Source organism: Corvus kubaryi, unplaced genomic scaffold (genome assembly GCF_017639235.1).
Source record: "Corvus kubaryi isolate FWS band 111438036 unplaced genomic scaffold, C.kubaryi_AGA036_p1.0 124, whole genome shotgun sequence".
NCBI classification, from domain to species: Eukaryota; Metazoa; Chordata; class Aves; order Passeriformes; family Corvidae; genus Corvus; species Corvus kubaryi.
This window is the reverse complement of record NW_024580659.1, coordinates 3,616,319-3,635,522: the sequence shown is the minus strand read 5'-3', so window position 1 is coordinate 3,635,522 and position 19,204 is coordinate 3,616,319. Positions and strand designations below refer to the sequence as shown.

The 19,204-nt window shown below is 39.9% G+C and overlaps 1 protein-coding gene across 1 annotated transcript; it reads left to right on the top strand.

Moving 5' to 3' along the window:
• The first annotated feature begins 2,707 nt into the window (after window positions 1–2,707).
• Window positions 2,708–16,262, top strand: CHDH (choline dehydrogenase). The gene is made up of 8 exons (XM_042020480.1): window positions 2,708–2,993; window positions 6,972–7,776; window positions 8,319–8,470; window positions 11,278–11,407; window positions 12,111–12,245; window positions 13,392–13,534; window positions 14,351–14,453; window positions 15,039–16,262. Exons 2-8 carry the CDS (start codon window positions 7,029–7,031, stop codon window positions 15,455–15,457), a joined length of 1,830 nt encoding a protein of 609 aa, XP_041876414.1. The 5' UTR covers window positions 2,708–2,993; window positions 6,972–7,028; the 3' UTR covers window positions 15,458–16,262.
• Window positions 16,263–19,204: the final 2,942 nt, after the last annotated feature.

The window sequence follows — 19,204 nt, the reverse complement described above, 5'->3', positions numbered from 1 at the left end:
CGACAGTGTAGCAGCAATAAATGCTCCTGCCGGAACGCACGCAAGCACCCTTCTCGACTCTTTGCTACCGGCTATAACACCGAACCCACCCGTGCTTCTGTGGGGCACACGGGACCCCACGGAGCCAGGGCAGGGACAGTGTTAAGACACAGTCACGAGTAGAGCAGCAAGGGGAAAACACTCAAATCTTCTAACTGAATTGATAGTGAGGAGCTCTAAAAGAGAAAAAAAACTCTTTGAAACAAGTCTGTCAAAGCTATCTTCTGTTATTATAATAATACTTACCAATATATGGTATTTTTGGATTCATTTATGTGTATTTTATTAGACTTTAGAGAAAATGCACACAGAATTATTGAAATTATCGTTTCCAATGTCCATACATAGAAAGTGTGCTAAAGAGCAGTTCAAAATGGTTAATCATCGCCATTGGAGTTGTTGACTGGTTTACTTAATGTTCTTCCCTACTTTGAAAGAAACTGTCTGAATCTGCTCCCTACCAACTCCTCTTATATTACTGGAATATACCTCCCCCTGCAATGTGGTGTCTCATCAGTCATCGTATCTCCTCTCTTCCCTTTTGTTTAGAGTTTTACCCTGAGCAAGAGCTACAAAATAACTAATTCCTGAAGTGCAGCATTACTCTAATAAGCATAAAACTTAAGAGAAGTTTTAAAATTTGCCAAGGCCAGTATACATAAAGTCACCTAAGACCAAAATCATCTGCATCTTAACAGGATTTTAACATTCAAATATCTGTATAACCAAAACATTTATTTTTCCTGGATTTTTTGCAAACATACAGGAGAAAATCTGCAGAAAATGCGTGATAAATAATGCAACAGAAAACAATGAGTAATTTCAGTCTAGTTTGCAGTGAATTCTGACTCAAGAATTATAAATATTCAAGTATCCATGCATTAAAAAATAGCAAATTCACCTGCACAGAATTCTCAAAATTTCTATTTAAAGGCCATGTGTATGATTTATTCGGTAACAGAGGGATAAGATATCATCACCAATTTCTAGTCAGCAAACCCATGCAATACTGAACACCTGCAGGAGCCCTTACACTGAAGTGAAAAACTATTTCTTCACATTCAAAACAATGAACACAATTAGGAGTTTTGTCCTCTACATCTACCCCACTTAACTGCTGAAATTACTCTGTTACTTCATGAAACTTCTATACTCTTATACATATTTAATGCATATTTTTATAGACTTTTTATTTGCTTACAGCAAATAAAATAACAGCATTGAAAGTGTACAAAATTATTTCAACACTGCACAACACACATCACTTTGGTTTCAAGCGCTCTTAATCATTGGAAAGATTAAAGACCACTTATACCAAGTATACATTTACTCATAGTTCCACAGGGAACGATTACTCTTTTCTATTAATGAATAGTTATTCAGAAGTTTGGAGTCTGGTGCTTGAGTGTGAATAACCAACCACCCAGAGACTGTCCATTATCTTCTTATCTGATTAAGAACAAAAACATTAACAAGTAACTAATCTAGAAAATTATTAATCATTCAATACATTCTGAGAAGTGTGACAAAGACTTGGAAAGAAACCCAGCATCTACAAAAAGAATTAAAGATATTGCAGCAGAGCCCATCATCCTTAGGTGATGTCAGGAAAGAGTACAAGATCTCACAATTATCTAGGTTTGTCTTCATTGTATCAGCTTTGTTCTACCACGAGCATTCTGAAAGGGAAAACAAGACTCCTGGGTTCATCCTCCAGGAGTGGCACTGACTCTTCACGCAATACCAATCCCTGGCCATTTCTCAAGGAATTTTATGAGATACTCTCACGACCACCAAGTTTTAATGCAGTTTGGTCTACAATGAACTAGCACTACACTAGCATAGACAGAAGATACTCAGAGGACAAAGCCGATAGAGAAGTAAGTTATCTGAGTTATACTGTGGAATTATCAGTTCTTCTGGCTACCCAGAGGGATAATGTTGAGAATTACGATTGAGCACACACTTATCAGTGATACAACCAGTTTGCTACTCTCACTTCCAAACCAAGGGGTTCTCCTGGAAGCACGCCTCGCACAGGTAAGGATGGCAATCAAAGCCTTGAACTGCTGACACAGGCTGCCTTCGAGCACTGCGCCCAGCGCTCAGACACCTGTACCTCCCGTCAGTGCCGGGGACGGAACGAGGCACGGGCACGGCGGGCACAGAGCGAAGGGCGGAACGGGGCACGGAGCGGGGACACCTGGGGTTTCTTCTCCAGCCGCGTTGCAGCTCCCAGCGCTCCCACTGGAAAGCGAAACATTTTCTCAGCCGAGGGTGGGGGGAGAGGTTTTTTCCGCCCCACTAAGAGCGAGGTAAAAAAGTTGGAGGGCTCCCGGGAAGGAGAGGGGGGCATCGCCTCATCACGGGGCTGGGTTTGCCCTGAGCCCCGGCGTTCCGCGGCGGAGCTGGCAGCCCTGTCCCGGCGGGGTGCGGGAGCGGCGGGGCAGCGCATCCTCCCGGGGACTCCGGCGGCATGGGCGAGGCTGAGGACTTCGCCCGCTGCCCCTCTGGGCGGTTCCGAAACGGCACGAAGCCGCTCTGGCACATCCCGGACAGCGGACAAAGGGTGCATTCCGGGGGGAAGTCCCAGCCGCGCTCCTGCCCTGCCTCCCCGCGGAGCTCTCCCCCCGCAGCCCGCACTCGCCTCCGCGCCCTCCCGCCGGCGGCCCCAGCTCTCCCACGGACCACCCCGCGCTCCGCCCGCCTTGCTGGGCGGTGGCTACCGAGGGTCGGCGGCAGCCCCCGCACACGAGCGGCCTCCCCGGCCCGGGCTGGGAGAGAGCGGCCTGTGGGTGCCCCGACCTGCGGAGGGGACCGGGACAGACCCATCTCCCTCCTGCTCCCGGTCCGGTTCGGGAGCCGCCGCAGGAGCCCTCAGAGCGGGGTCGCGGGCAGCCCCGGACCCGACGGAGGTCACAGACACGCTTGTGCACAGAGGAGGAAGCGGCGAGGTAAGTCGGCTTGAACATTTTCAGCCCTGGAAATGAAACTCACCACAAAGTTTTTTCAAAGTGAATGAACTTTCCTCCTAGCAGGACTGAAGGGAAAGTTAGTCCAAAACATTCCCGCAGCAGATACATTTAAACCCTGTTACACAGCCTGCAGCAGGGAAAAACAAACAAACAAAAAGCAAGATCTGCTGTAACATGCGGTGTGGTGATGCGAGGTTTTTATTGTATTTTCATATGTTTTCTGTACCCCAGTGGTTCATCCCTACCTTCCCCACTCCTACTCCCAGTTGGCTTGTCCCAGACCCAAGCCCCTCCCCAGTGCTCCCTACATGGTTGTTCTCCTTCCCCTTGTTCTGGCTCTCTCCCTATCAATCACCCAAACCCCTCCTGTTGTTCCCGAAAGTTCGGTGTCTCTCACCTGAGCCCTCCCTAATTACCCTTATATGGCCCCCGTCAGTCCCCCGAGATCCTGCCCCCTCGGATACCTTCCCTCTTGGAACTCCCTTAAACCTCGACGCCCCATTGGAGCATGTGACCCCTCTCCCTCCACCCACCAAGACCATTGGACCAGATGTGAGTCTATCCCTTCAGCGTCCCTCCCTCCTAATCCGCTTATTGGTCCCTGGTTGGTTTACTCCCTTTGTTCAACCTCCCTTTGTAAGGCATGGACGCGTTGCAGGCGGGGCTTGTCCTCAGAGGAGACCCTTCAATGAAGTTGGATTATCTCCCGTGGCAAGCCTCCTCGCTACTTTTTAGCTCTCCCTTCATCCAGGGCTGCTGACTGCTACATTGTCTGGAGCCTGTGCTCCGCCGGGTAGAGCTGAGGCTTCAGAGGAGCAGCTTTAAAGCTTCCATGCCTCCGGCTGCTCCCCACTCCTGCCACACACCGCTGGAGCTAGCCTGGCCAGTGGACAGTAGCGGTCAATGTGACACTGAGGAGTTTTTTCTCCTGCACTTTACAGTTAGGCCTGACAGGATTTGGTAGTGACATGAGGGGTTAATGTCCTGAGAAAGCCCCGTTGCTCTGCTGCTTTATGTGTTGTCCCTGCTGTGGACATCTCTGGGAGAGGGTCTTGTTTTACATCTGCCAGAGAGGATGTTCTTGTTTCGCCTCTGTCAACAAAACAGGGAGTTAAATTTCAGGCACAGTGGCCCTCTCCTTTTCGTTCCAGGATCAATTTAGAAAAACTGGAGCAGGATAGTGCTCATGCAGAGGGACCACACAAAGAGGAGAGTGGATGTGAATCAATATAGCGAAAAGAATTGTGCATTGAAACTAGCATTTTAGTCCATTGAAACTAGTGTTTTAATCCATTCAATTAAAGATGTGTGCTAGAGTTATATTTAAACAGAATGGCTTGATTTTTAACCTCTGCACTTCAGAACTCAAAAGTACCAAGGTTTGTGAGTCATCTACACAGTGACTATCAAAGTCACTTGACTGTTAAGGACATTGCTTACTGACTTCACCCCCAACTCTCTGCAAGATAAAAATTCTCTCAAATGTTACTCTGCCAGTCCTGTTCCATTTGAAGTAAAACAGCAACAATAAGTGAAGAAAGCCATGAAATAACATCTAACTGTGAATCTGAAACACATATGGTGGAGAAGATTTAAAATACGCTACTTAAGTTACTTAAAAGGAATATTAGGTTTAGCTTTCTTGGTTGGCAGTTCAGCCTTCTAGCCCAGACAGTGGGTGCCCTGTCTTGGGTCTGTTTTCACATAGGACCCCAGATCAACACCAGTACAGTTGCAATAGTAGGCACCCACGGATTGCATCAGCCTGATACTGTATTCAGAAATGTGTTACAATGGTGCAAGGAGCCCCAAACACCTCATTTCTGAATTCCATTGCCCACCTATAGCTAACCAATGTATGATAAGCTGTATAATTATATCCTAGCAACAGAGTTTTCCTGCTGAAATGCTCCTGCTCTCCTCAGTCTTGTACAACCTCCAGCCATAGGCCCTGCTGAATAGCAACTTTGGTAAATAAAACCTTTTTTAAAACAAGCTCCAGATTTTGAAGATCTACTCCAATACAGGGAATGGATTTTACGTTGCTGCCATATGCACTTCTGAAAGTCTGCTCACTGATTCCTGAAGAACATTTTGCTACATGTTCATAACAAAGTCATGATATAGGAGAAGCCAGATAAAGACATTGCAGTAACATCCAGTAAGGCCCAAAAGGTATTTTTTGTTGGTAGTGAGTACAGAGCATCCCAATAGAACCACATTGTATAAACCTCCCTATTTCTACCTTTTGACACAGCCACTGCAACACTTGAGAGAGTTGGCCATAAAACTGTAGGTCCCTACTGGGACAGAGTATCTTTCCCAGATTATTAGGCCCAGGCCCATATCTTACCAACCCCATCACCAATCTGTTGCTCCTGGATGAATAAAATCCTGTGGCCCACCAGGTCTGCAGGTTAAACACAGATACTGCAGAACTGTACCCCTCTTCATCAAAACCAAAACAAGGAAAAACCTTCCTACCTTTGCATCCTCCTCTACTGCATCACAAAAAGCTGATAAACCTTCTTCAAGAAAGAATCCTTTAACAGTCTCCACCTGCAAAAAAAAAGCTGACACCCTCCCCATCCTCAGCTGGGAACAATTTTGAATAAGCCATGTGAGGAGTATCAGCTGTGTGAACTTTAGGCTCAGACATATCCCCACAACCTTTTTTTTTTTCTTTACAGAACAAATTGTTTTCCATTGGCTGGTTGTTCATTCAGAAGTTTTGGGGTTTATACAGCCCCAGACAAGTTTATTAAAGTTTTCCTAAGAAAAGACAGAGAGTTATGCTTCTTCCCATCTGTTCCCCAAGAGTAAAGGAACATACTTTTGCAAATGAGATTGTACATAAAACTGTATAAAATTATAATTGTGCATGGAAGATTTTTAACATTTAGCAGCAATTTACACCTAATTTTGTTACAGAGTATTCAATGTATTTCAGGAGAACACTTGCTTATCTCTTTCAGCTGGGCAGTGCTGAAAGAGATAAGCGTCATGGACTCAGGATAAGTTGCTGTCTTTAGAGTCCAATGCAAGAGCTTTGACAGAAGCCATGGGCCAGGGAGAAATACTATTTACAGTCCAAGGACACCCCATTTCACTAATTGTTTAGACCAAAAGGAGCAGTTCTAAGGGCAGAGAGCAGGAGAAACCCTTCAGACTGGCCAGCAGGATCAGTGCCTGTGACACACAGGCTGTGAAAATCTGGCACTGAGTCCTTGTGCCCAACCTAGTGCAACACAGAGCTAAACCTGTGGTACTTCCAAGGTTCACAGGCTTCCCTGGAGGTAAAAAACTTGCCATTTCTACTCAGCCTAAGGATGTGGTGGTGTTAGAATGTAACTGTACTCGGAGCATTCTTGCAGGATCTGGGTTTAGTAGCAAGGGATGAACAGATTTTGCCTTTCTCTGTGTTAGGAGACACACCTCCAAACCCAGCAGTTTTCACCTTAGGGATGGATAGCTGGAAATGAGTTTGCTACACATTTGTTTTGTGGAGACCGTCTGGCAGAACATCCAGTGAGCAATTCACGTTTCCATTGTGAATTGCCTTGTGTGATATCACTGTCACAAACTTACAGAAAAGTTTTTGAAGTTGTTGTTTCTCTTAAATTCTTGGCTATTAGAGGTGGATAAAGAGAGACTACAAGGAATGTAAAAGTTTCCACCCCTTATGGGTTTGGCAAATACTTGAAATGTTCATCTGTCTCGGGAACCAGAAGCAAATCAAAATCAGACTACATATAATATAGGATAGTACATTTGACTGCTGCATAGACTGCATTAAAAGAATAATAAGACAGAAAATGTTTGCTGTTTTATTGGCGTTGTTGTTGACTTTTTGGGTCGTGAAAATGGGTAAAATATACCTGTGTCACCTGAAAATGACTGACATTTTAGAGTTAGTAATGCTTACATCTTAATTAGTATTTTTGGTTTTTTTTCTAGGGTAAACCACTGGATTTTTGTCAGAAATTCTGCAAGAGTGACTAACTATCAGTAAAGATGTCATATATAATGAAAGGATTTAAATGTCACAGTCCTGTGATGTGCAAAGTAGCAGGAAGCCTGTTTAAAGCACACGCATTAAAGAACATGTTAGGGGTCAATGAACAACAATTCAAAATTTCCCGTGCATCATCTCAGCTGAGCTCTGAAAAGGCAAACTCTTATAATTACATCATTGTAGGAGCTGGATCAGCAGGCTGTGTATTGGCCAACAGGCTGACAGAAGACTCTCAGAGTACTGTGCTACTTTTGGAAGCAGGCCCTAAAGATACCCTGCTAGGCAGTAAAAGACTGCTGTGGAAGATTCACATGCCTGCTGCCTTAACATACAACCTCTGTGATGAGAAATACAACTGGTACTACCACACCACACCCCAGAGGCACATGGATAACCGAGTCATGTACTGGCCCCGGGGCAGAGTGTGGGGGGGCTCCTCCTCTCTCAATGCCATGGTCTACATCCGTGGGCACGCCGAGGATTACAACCGATGGAGCAGGGAGGGGGCTCTAGGCTGGGACTATGAGCATTGCCTGCCCTATTTTAAGAAGGCACAGACACATGAGCTGGGGCCGGATCAGTACAGAGGTGGGAATGGCCCCCTGCATGTGTCAAGAGGGAAAACAAACCATCCTCTTCACCAAGCATTCCTGGAGGCAGCCCAGCAAGCTGGGTATCCCTTCACAGATGATATGAATGGCTATCAGCAAGAAGGCTTTGGCTGGATGGACATGACTATACACCAAGGTAAATCATAAGGAGGTCCTTAAGTAATTTCTATTTTGGAGCCAGAAATAATTTTGGAATATGGATTTATAATCTGCACAGAATGCCATTTGAATGTTTAGGTTACTACACAGCTATGGCACTCTGTATTTACAGCCTATTCATTTCACAGCAGCTTGCTGTCAGTGTACTGTGTATTTCATTGCACATTGCATTGGCAGGCAAGTCCTGATTCACAGTTAAACTTTTAATTAACTTTTTTATTAACTTTTATTTATATAAACTATATATATATATATAAAATATATATAATATATAATTATATATAATATAATGTATATATAATAATATAAAAATATAAATTAAACTTTTCACAATTGAAAAATTGTGAAATTTGCTATGTTAAAATAAAATCTTGAATTATTATATCAAATCACATTTGCCTTGAACTCTACAAATTCTATGAAGACTCTTTGTCTGTAAGTATCCTGGTGATTATTGACCAAAATCTGAAGAATACTGAGCATGACTATTTTGATGTTTAATGTAAATATACATTGTAGGTCAAAGATGGAGCACAGCTAGTGCTTATCTTCACCCAGCCATATCACGCCCAAATTTCTCAGTTGCAGAGAAGACACTTGTAACAAAAATCTTGTTTCAAGGAACAAAATGCATTGGTGTTGAGTATGTGAAAAATGGGCAAAGGAAAAAGGTAAGAGATTTTCAATTTCCAGTATGAAAAGTATGCATCAAAGCTAATTTTTTTCTTTTTTAATCTATTAAAAATTACACTTTACTATGCAAAATGTCCTTTTTTTTAGAGGTTTTGTTGTTTCTTCCATTATATGATTCTTTGTCAGTTATTTTACAGTAGGTGCTATTCCAGTTGTATTGATTTAGAGATTAACTTCATCATCATCTATCCATCTCCCAGTGCTGAGGGCACAAGCCATAACTTGGTGTTACTCAGTGTTGTGTAAGATGTCTGACTGTAGCTATGGTGCAACCATGCCTGTCCCAGCACATTAACCAGTGTGCTGCAATGGTGACGTTTCTGAAAAACAGTTCTGAGAATGCTGGTCTGTCATAAGAAAATCTAAAAACCAGATTAGGAAATCTAAGTGGCTCAGGGGATAAATGATGAATCTTGCCTTATAGTTGGCTGTGGAATTAATCTTTTTCAGTTTCAGTCCAACTTCCACTGAAAATGTCACTGTGTGGAAGGAAGCTTGAATTGTCCTTACAACTGAATACTGTGGATAATCAGCTCATTTTATGCCTCTTTCAATTTGTTGACTTCTGTAAGACCCAAATCATCCTCACTTTCCTTAAGAGCTGATTATGGAATATGTAGCTAAGATGTTGCCTAAAAGGGGTTTGTCTGCTAATAACCTAAGATATTTAGACACAAATGATTATAAAACAATTAAAAAGTGTAATAATATCCTAGAGAGAGTAGAGTAAAAATTTTCGTGGTTTGAGCTCAGTAGGTCTTACAAGACTCAGAAGACAAGTGTTCTGTGATTGAGCACCTGCTCAAAGTAAAAATGCAGTATAAACAATCTGTTCTTTGATTTTCTAAAGCACAGAACAAATCTGCTGCTTTCTAAGTGGATTGCAAATGATAATAATTTTAACAATATGAAACAAAAGTTGCAGAACATTTAATTGATTTCATAAGCTATTAAATTTCTGTGAAAACAGTACCTCTAATTGCTGTACTTGTACCATTATCAAGAGCAATTTTGTTGAAGAGAGTCTTGGAAACCTAATTATACATGATCAAAGACTTTCTGAATACTGGACAATTTAATTGCAAAATTCTTCAATTGCGATGAATTTTCCTACATATTAATATAAGTATGAATTCTACATAGTGAGTGATATATATTTATATCGTGTATTCTGCAAAGTACACCTTCAAAGTATTTCCCTTCCTTTTTTCCCCCCTGCCAGCATCAAAACTGCAGGATTAGTCTGCTTTTACTTTCTGGAAAATTTTATATCTGTCAGGATGGAAGAGCTAATAATTTTATTGCATTATGAACATCAAGATGAAGCACTTGACTACATTAAAGTGTTTTTGTTTTTACAGTCTATTTTAGATAGAATCTCTTTACAGTCTATTTTAGATAGAATCTCTTTTACGTCTTTTATGTCGTCAGCAAAGCAAAAAGATCACCAAAACCTGGTTCAGAAATGATTCAAAACCTATTCACCAGCCAGTGATTTGTTATTTTTGTAACACTGAAGTCCTAGAGATCTCCCAGGACTCCATTGAGCCCTCTGAAAAAAGTAGGGAAGGTAGACTAAGCATTCCTGAAGTTTTTAAATTCAGAATCAAGCCAAAAAGTATATTTTAAAGGATGAAAATGTTTTACTGTGTTACAGACTAACCCATAAAAAAATGTATCAAAGTCACTTTTTCCTCTTAGCCTGTTAGCTGTAACTTTATGAAAGACTCTGTGTGGGCTAGGAATAACTACAGTGCTGACTTTGCAGTGAGTTTGGACTGAGAAAGCATCATTTGAATGCTACTCTGAACAAACTGGTACCAGCTCTGTGTGTACCATAGAAAATGTAAATGGGTAGTGTTTGTATAACATGCAAAATACAGCTCTAAGTATTGATTCAACAGGCACTGATATGGTCTTTATTAGTCTTAACATACTAATGATTGCCCAGAGCAAAGCAATAACAAACAAAAAATATAACACTGGCCATCTGTTGGCCATATCAGATAAATAGTCTGAAAATGCTTCTTCTTATTATTACACTTTGATGTTAATGTAGCTACAATCTCATTTGCCATCATTCTGTGTAGCTGAGGTGTCATTCAAAAAGGACAGGATTATAATTTAATATTCATTCCATGCTAATCTGTTAAAACTCTGAGTCAAAGGCAGAGGAATAATTTAGCAGCCTTTATCAAGAACCAGCTCAGGGCTCAGACCAAACCATTTGATGAAAAGACTGTCAGCAAAACAGAATTCAATGTATGCCTGCAGCCAGTTTTAGCAGTAGTGCTTCAGTGAGTGGGGGGTTTTTGAGGACTACCACGAACTAAGAAACCAAACTTTAGTCTTAGTAGAATTTAAAAAAATAAGCTCTTGAGAATTTTTGAGCTGTGAATTCAAAATCTTCCTTAGGAGTTCCAGTTTTAATTTATAAAGGGTTATGGAAAATGGCAGGGAGGCTTAGCTGCCTGATCTGAGTGTCACAGGTACTATTCCCCTGGCAAGTAGGACAGGAGTTTATTTGCAGCCATGGTACTGGCTGGGCTGAATGTTTCCATAGTTTGAATGGATTGTAAAGATGCAAGAATGATCAAAGTAAAAGCTTGATTATTTCTCTCTGTGGAAAATTGTGACAAGACAGGAATACATTTAAATGAGGAAAATGTGAGGGAAGGGTGTCTAATCTGGATCAGAGCAGCATATCCCAACAGAAGCCCTTGACGTTGCTTGTATTCAGCTCAGGCTTAATAATCTTAGGGCTTTTATGCTCATTTCCTTTTAGGTTTTTGCCAATAAGGATGTTATTTTAAGTGGAGGTGCCATAAATTCTCCCCAACTGCTTATGTTGTCTGGAATTGGAAATGCAGATGATCTAAAAAAATTGGGGATCCCTGTTGTTTGCCATCTTCCTGGTAATTTTTTTTCTTTCTTCTAACCTTTCATCTTCCTGTGGATGCAACTGAACAACCATTAAATTAAATGAATCATGAAATTGAGTTTTCTGTATGTCATGTTGTGTAGACTGAAACACATATTGAAACACATTTGTAACAAATCAGTGGAAAGATGCTTTGATTTTATACAAATCAGTGGAAACATGCATTGATTTTAGAACTGAGCAACAAACTCCTACACTTTCTTCACTACATCTGACAGTGAAAAATGCCTTTCTGAAGGCATATTTTTTATAGTTAAGCAGCATACTTGTCATTAAGAGTTTTGAATTAGTTTTGATCCACAACAGATTGTATAAACTCCCACTCATAAATATTCAAATATAGAGGAAATAACATGAACTTTTCCTTAAAGCTAAAATAGTTAGTACAGTATTTGGAAGTCGTATCGGGCAATTTTAGAACAAGTGATATATCTGCCATTTAACTTTCTATTTTCATTCTAGTTATGTTTATGTAAAACCTTATTCTGACATGAGCAAAAGGCTGATATGACTCATGGCCTTGGTCTTAGTCATCACTGCCCTAGTAAGAGGTTGGTTTAGTTCCCACTTAAGCTGCTCTCTGCTTGAAACATGGTGGGTAGTTGTTCTGTGTGAAATAACTTTTTTTTTACTCTCCCTTTCTTCTCCCTCTCTCGCTTCCTTTCTACCCCCTGCAGGAGTAGGCCAGAACCTTCAAGATCATTTAGAAGTTTATGTCCAGCAAAAGTGCACCAAACCTATTACTCTATATAGTGCACAAAAGCCAATTAACATGGTGAGGATTGGTCTCGAATGGCTTTGGAAATTTACAGGTATGAAGCAAAGTATGCAATCATTCTACCACTGATTCATTTAGAATTATGACAGCCTTTTATCCGTGACTTTTATAGTCTGGCAGCCTTGACATATAATCTTTTTCATGCTCTGGGAAATAACTGGAACTTGCAAATGGATTTGAACTATTTTTTTTTTCTTCAAAATTAAAGGTTTTACATCTTAGGTAATGAGGGGGGTTATTACACACCACTTTTAACGTTATTATATCTCATGAAAAGAAAAATTCTACATTTAAAAATCAGTGCTACTGAGAAAAGCTGTTGCAAAAAAAAAAAATGGACAAAATACCCCATTTTAAATCAACGGGATATCAATGAAAACATATTGTTGAACTGAATTAAGTTTTCTGTATAATTGTCTCAAAAGAATTTTTTTTTGCTCTGGTCAGAATCCTTTAGGCCTGCAAGTAAATCTGAACTGACTTTCCTTAAAATGACACATGCATTTATAGTACCTCAGTCATAAGTTGTACCTTAAAAAGAATCTGTAAATATAATCCTTGATGTCAGTTAAATAGCTTGGGCAAGGTGGAGCTCTACATCACTTGCTGAATTATGTTATTATTATTTGGCAGTTTATTCTGGGTATATGTGGCTTTTTACCATGGAAGTAAATATAGAGGGCTAACTTAAACAGAAGTGGAACAAATATAATTGGAGACACATTGCAGGCTTTTCATCCTACCCTTCAGGGTAGGCTCAGTGGATGGCTCTGCCTATTCCATGTGACTGATGGGATACCTGGGGTGCAGGTCACGGAGCGAGCAGTGCGGTGATATCAGGGTGTGCAGCCAGTTCCCTCCATACCTGTTAGGATCCAAATCTGCTTCTGGAGTGATACCCTTGACCTCCCAGTTACAGTGAGATAACTGCAACGTCCATTCTCAGATCAGTGGGATTCCCAAAGTCATGCGTATTTACATTTGTCTAGGAATTAAAAAGTACATGAAGGTGATGCACACTGCTTAACTGCAAGCCATTCATAATGCATTTGCATTCCTTGCAATCGACCCTGTACATATAAATTATTCATAGTAGCACAACAAAGGGTTAAAAAGAAGTGGATTTGTTGCTCTTCTGAGGTCTTTTAATGGCGTCTTCTCTCTCCTTTACACCATGTAGGTGAGGGAGCCACTGCCCACTTAGAATCCGGTGGTTTTATCCGAAGTGAACCAGGGGTTCCTCACCCCGACGTTCAGTTCCACTTTCTTCCTTCTCAGGTGATTGACCATGGTCGGGTTGCTTCCACAATGGAAGCTTACCAGGTGAGTTGGAGAGTATGCTCCAGTAAGGTTTTGTAGCCATTAGCAAGGAGGTTTATGCTCCACTATAATTGTTGATAATTTGGCTATATACTGAAAAATACTTTGTTCAGTATAATACAAAAGAGACCACTTAACCTCCTTCATTGGTGAGAAAAAACAAGCTTGTTATTTGATATTGCCACCAAACTTAGGTTTTATCTCTGGAAAAATAGGCAAATATTGAATTAAGTATTAAGCACTCTACTGAAGTGCCCTGGTGCTGTGGGTTAGGACAATATCGCCAGGGGCAGTTCAAAACTAAAACAAGGTGTTCCCTGTTCCACTGCAGTTTAGACAAAGGTTTAAGTGAAAATGTATAAAACCACTCATTTATGCACTGGCACAAATCCAAGCCCCATTTTAGACTATCATCTTGATTCAAAAGCCTGGGCTAATTCTAGGGAACTACCACTGAATATACATGTTTCTCCTTTTTAATCTATTTTCTTCAGAGATGATAATAATTTGGTCCAGTTGCTGATTGTATTAGAATGCTCTGATTCTATTAAATTGGAATGGTTGTCTTTTAAATGAAAAGAGCAGCTGTGAGTTGATGTGACAGACATTTTTCCTCCCTGCTATGGAATTTCATATTTACAAAAGAAATTATATAAAATGGAAAAATGTGCAACAGTACTTTCCACTCTCTCTGTTCCATGTTTACATTTGCTGAATTTGTAAAGTCTGCCTAAACTGCAAAAAAATAAAAGCAAACCATGCTGAATTTGGAAGTAGATCTGGTGGGATTGTGTCTTGAGTGCAGTGTGGGTGTTGCAGGTCCACGTGGGACCCATGAGGAGCACAAGTGTGGGCTGGCTGAAGCTGAAGAGTTCAGACCCAAATGACCACCCCATCCTCGAGCCCAACTACCTGTCCACAGGTAAATGCACCCTCTCCTTGCTCTGATGTCAGATTATTTCCCACCTGTTTCAGTAGCAGATTTTTGTACCTACTCAACACCAGTTCAGAAGTTGTGGTTGGTACATCGTTACTTATTTCTCATTTATAAAATTCAACTAATATCAAAGGGGGAGATTGTGCAAAGCACTGTGTAAACCAGAAAGAATTCCCTGTTGGGGATGAAGTCAGAATTCTCAGTATCTGCTGTGTCTTGCTGTTTATGTCATCCCCTCCTCTGCTTGTGAAGGAATGAATCACTTTTGCTTCTTTGTGCTGAGACTATTTTCCTTCTCCTAGGCAGTGGGTACAGCAAGATAAAGTGCAGTTCCTCATAGTTCACCTCTTCCCTTTTGGAGTTGTGCAATATAAGTGACAGTTTTGTTCACAGTGAATGTAAATATCTGTGACTTTGAAAAATATTCTGCTTTATTATGGCTTTCAGCAAGAAGTGAAACACTTTCCTTCCAGCCTTTTCTCTTCAGTGCTGCTTTTTTCTGTTTTGCATTCTGTATGTACTGGTAAATTAAATGTGTACTTAAAATTTTCTTATTTTCTCTCTACACAGAAAGAGATATTTGGGAATTCCGCCAATGTGTCAAGTTGACCAGAGAGATCTTTGCTCAGAAAGCCTTTGAAAAATTTCGTGGGCCTGAAATTCAACCAGGAAATCATGTTCAGTCTGATAAAGAAATAGATGCTTTCATAAGGCAGAAGGCTGATAGTGCTTATCATCCTTCCTGCACCTGTAAAATGGGTCAGCCTTCAGACAGCACTGCTGTAGTCGATCCCCAAACAAAAGTAATTGGCGTTGAAAACTTGAGAGTAGTTGATGCTTCAATAATGCCCAGTGTTGTCACTGGAAATTTGAATGCCCCAACTATCATGATAGCAGAGAAAGCTGCAGACATAATTAAGGGCCTCCCATCACTTCAGGAGAAAAATGTTCCTGTATATAAGCCCAAGACCCTGGAAACACAGAGATAAATAAATATTCTCATCCTTTCATATCATTTGCTGTTTAGGCTTTCATCAGCATGTTGGTATCTCATACTGAACATGCCAACGTGATAAATATCATGCAAAACAACATATCCTACTAAAAGAACTATTAATTTGAATAATTTTATTAGACTACCTACTGTTTTTTAATCATCTGGTTTAAGTTGCATATTTTAGAATCATAGAATATGTTGAGTTTGAAGGGACCAATAAGGATCACTGAGCCCAACTCCTGGCCCTAGGCAGGACACTCCAAGAATTACAAATTTAGTTAAATATGACCTTTTGTGGTAAATTCCAATTTTCTCTTGAAGAGAAGCTGTTTCTAAACGAGAAGACATAAGCCAGAAATACCGTGTGATTGCATGAGGAATGGAAGAGATTAATGTGTGCTATTTTGAAAATAGTTATGGTATGCCTTGCTATTTTAAGAATTTTAACTGCTATGAGAATGGTACCCAGGGTAACAGCAAGTCAGTAATTACCACATCCTGCAAAGGATGGTCAAGCAAATGTAAACACTTATGCAATTTCATAGTCATGAGCTGAATTAGTTTGTATCAGAACTCGCAGGAAAGGGAGGAACCTGCATGTGCTCAGAGTTTGTCAAATGTGGTTTTTATGAAAGGAATGCACAGTTTACAAATCCTCACTCAAAGTTAGATTTTGCTAAACTCAGCAGTCTCTACCTTTCAGGGAGAAGACATACATTGTATTTATTGGAAATTTATTTATCTAAAACATGCAGAGCTGGAGTTGATACTTATAAAAATCTACTGGAAAATTGGAATTTCTCTTTGTTTTGTTTTGCCTTTTTTCACAGGGAGCTTAGTAGAATTCTGCTCACAATTTAAGCTGATTTACTTGTACTACTCTAGCAGGAAGAGATTTGCACTTCCTAGAACACCCAGAAAGTGACTGGTCTTTGCTCAGATGATTATTTGCTAAAGATATTTCTCAGTAAATATTCTGAATGGTGCCTTGCTATTGCTCAAATTTTATTTAGAAAAATTGCAGCCAAACTATATTTAAATGAAGTGCTACTCAAAGTTGCTATATAATGTCAGATTTGATAGTATGGGAAGAGGTCTTTTACAATTAGAAGATAAATATTATTCACTGAACCAGTGTTATATTTAAGTTAGGACTTAAATCTTTGGGTTTTTAATCTTCAGATGTGTAAGATACTTGAACTCTCATGGCTGGTTTTGGTGTCAAAATAACTTTCAGGTACTGATTTTTTAAAAGAAACCTAAAGAAACTGAACTCACTGAAAAATTGAATCCTTGGATTATTTTGTATTTTTTTAAGTATTCTAAAGTAGTTTCTGACTAAGCAGATGTCAAATCATAAAGTAAAAGCTTCAGTAGCCTAGGATTGCTCAGGACTTGTGGCAAACAGAATAAACCTTTTTTCAGAAGAAAAAGAAAGGAATTTTACACCATTTTAACAGACTGTAGAAAAGTTTGCTGACTCAGATGTTGGCTGGAGGGACAACTGCAGATGTTTAAGGCAGATACTTGTACCTGGTGCTGCTCTCAGTAAGTCACTGATTGGAAGCCCTGCTGAGGGAAAGGACTTCATTCATTAGAGCATCTGCATAAAGAAAACCAAAACCACCGAAGATGGAGGATGATAGCAGTGAACTCTGCTCCACAAGGAGACAGGTAAACCCTTTCTATGTATGTGATGCATTCTTTTGAAATGAGGGGAAGAACAAGAATATTTCAAGTCAGAGGTGATTGATCAGTTAAGGAGACAATTCATCTGGTGCAACTGTTTGGGAAGAGCATGGACTGTACATTCTGGACCTCCTAATGGCAAATCATTCTTTTTCAGCACTTACTCCTGTCAGATTTTTTTTTTAAAAGGTATTCAGTAAATTCTAGTGTCATTTGGAATACAATAAAGATACTCTAAGTAATATATACTTACCACAGTCCTGTGCAGTTGAGAAGGGCAGCAATTTGGCAAGATGAGATACGGAAGTTCCTGCATTTGCAGATTTACAACGTGGGTTTCCACTCTAGGCATGCAAGGTGGGAATTGTTATTATGCAACTGCAGAGGATTAACTAGCCACTGGCTTACATAACTTACCACTGAACAAGCACAGACCTCTCCTCTGCTGTTATGTCAAGCTCTAAAAAGAGGAGTAAATAGCAAGGTTAGGTATCCATGCGTCTTATGTTCACGGAGACATTGCTGCACTGAGCAATCAGATAATCGGGCATTTCTTCTGAAACATCATCTTTTCTTGCAGTTCTAAGCATCCACAGACACCTCACAGATTCCTCCCCTTTTAAACACTTAGACATTTTCATTGCTGTGAACTGCAGTTGCTTTATCAATTCCAGCCTCACTGCTGAAGAATGTTGAGGCTCCGTCATGAGATTCCTTTGATGCAGTGCTGAAGGGTTTGTTGCCCTGGGGAAACTTTTAAGTAACATCAATTTCCCATTAGTTTCTCCTGTGTTGTATCTGTTGCTGATATTGAATTTCTGTTAAAAATTGTTCTGACTTCCAGCAGAGTCAAGTGTGCTAAAGGGTACTTAGAACAGGTCGAGGATATTCTAACCTGCCCTGTGGAGCACTGGCAGTCTCAGCTAAAATTAACCGTCTTTTACACCTTATTGGACTGCAGAACACAGAGTTTTACCTATTTAACAAAATAATTCAGTGTGATTATTCCCAATTCTACCCAGATATAAATTCTATAAATATACAGATAATATATTATGTGCTCGAAACCAGTTAACTGTAAAAGCTGTTTAATGCAAGAATTACTAGACCTGCCAGCATGGCTTGGACCAGCAATGGTACTGCAAGAGAGAACACCAGCATTTCCATAGAAATGGCTTGCTACAGATGCTCCAGGCAGTGGAGGTCTCTGGCTGGGCACAATGGGATTAAGAATGAAAAGTGACCAAAACCATTTCTTTTTGTACACACATTTCAGTTCAAGCTGCTTTAGTATGAGAAGTGCTTTTAAAAGCAGCAGAAAACAGCAGTGCATTGAATAAATACAATTGCATTGTATTTAATTTATGTAAGATTTTGTACACCACAACCTTAAAATCTTTCCAAGTGTGTCTGCATTCAGTTGGCCTGGAATCAAATTAGGCAGCTATATGAACACTGGAAAAGTGGGCTTGCAATATGCATTTTCTATAAAATAAGCATAAAAACAGATTTTGAGGAATAATAAAAGCATAAATATATTAAATACTTAATATAGAATAGAGATATAGAATATATCATTAAATAATAATAAAAGTAATTACTTTTTAGATTATAGCTCAAATGAAGAGGGAGAACACAAGCACATCTTATTACACTATTAAATTTTTAGTCTCAATTCTTCTGTCATCCAAGCTCAAAAAAAAGATACTCTTCAAATATGTATATATTTTATAGATTTCCTTTTTTTCAGTGGATTTATTTCACTGTAGAATACTTACCAGTGTTTAACTCTTTACTAGTATTTTCTCTCATTAAATACAGATATAAACAAATTCAGAGTCTCATAAATGATGATTTAATTGTTGAGAGAACTTCTAGGTTTTTTGTACTGAGTAATTACTATGATTGGTAGTATTTTAAGGGTGAAAACTACCATGTAATTATGCATATATTGATTACTTATTACCACACATTTCTATAGGAAAACCAAACAGGTATTCTTTGAATCTATACAGATATTCTCCCCTAAATCATAGAACATGGTCTGTAA

Coding starts and splice junctions, on each gene's coding strand:
- CHDH (XM_042020480.1), top strand. CDS start 7,029: ATGTCATATATAATGAAAGGATTTAAATGTCACAGTCCTGTGATGTGC. Junction 8,471..11,277: donor AAAATGGGCAAAGGAAAAAG/GTAAGAGATTTT, acceptor ATTTCCTTTTAG/GTTTTTGCCAATAAGGATGT. Junction 13,535..14,350: donor CCACAATGGAAGCTTACCAG/GTGAGTTGGAGA, acceptor TGGGTGTTGCAG/GTCCACGTGGGACCCATGAG.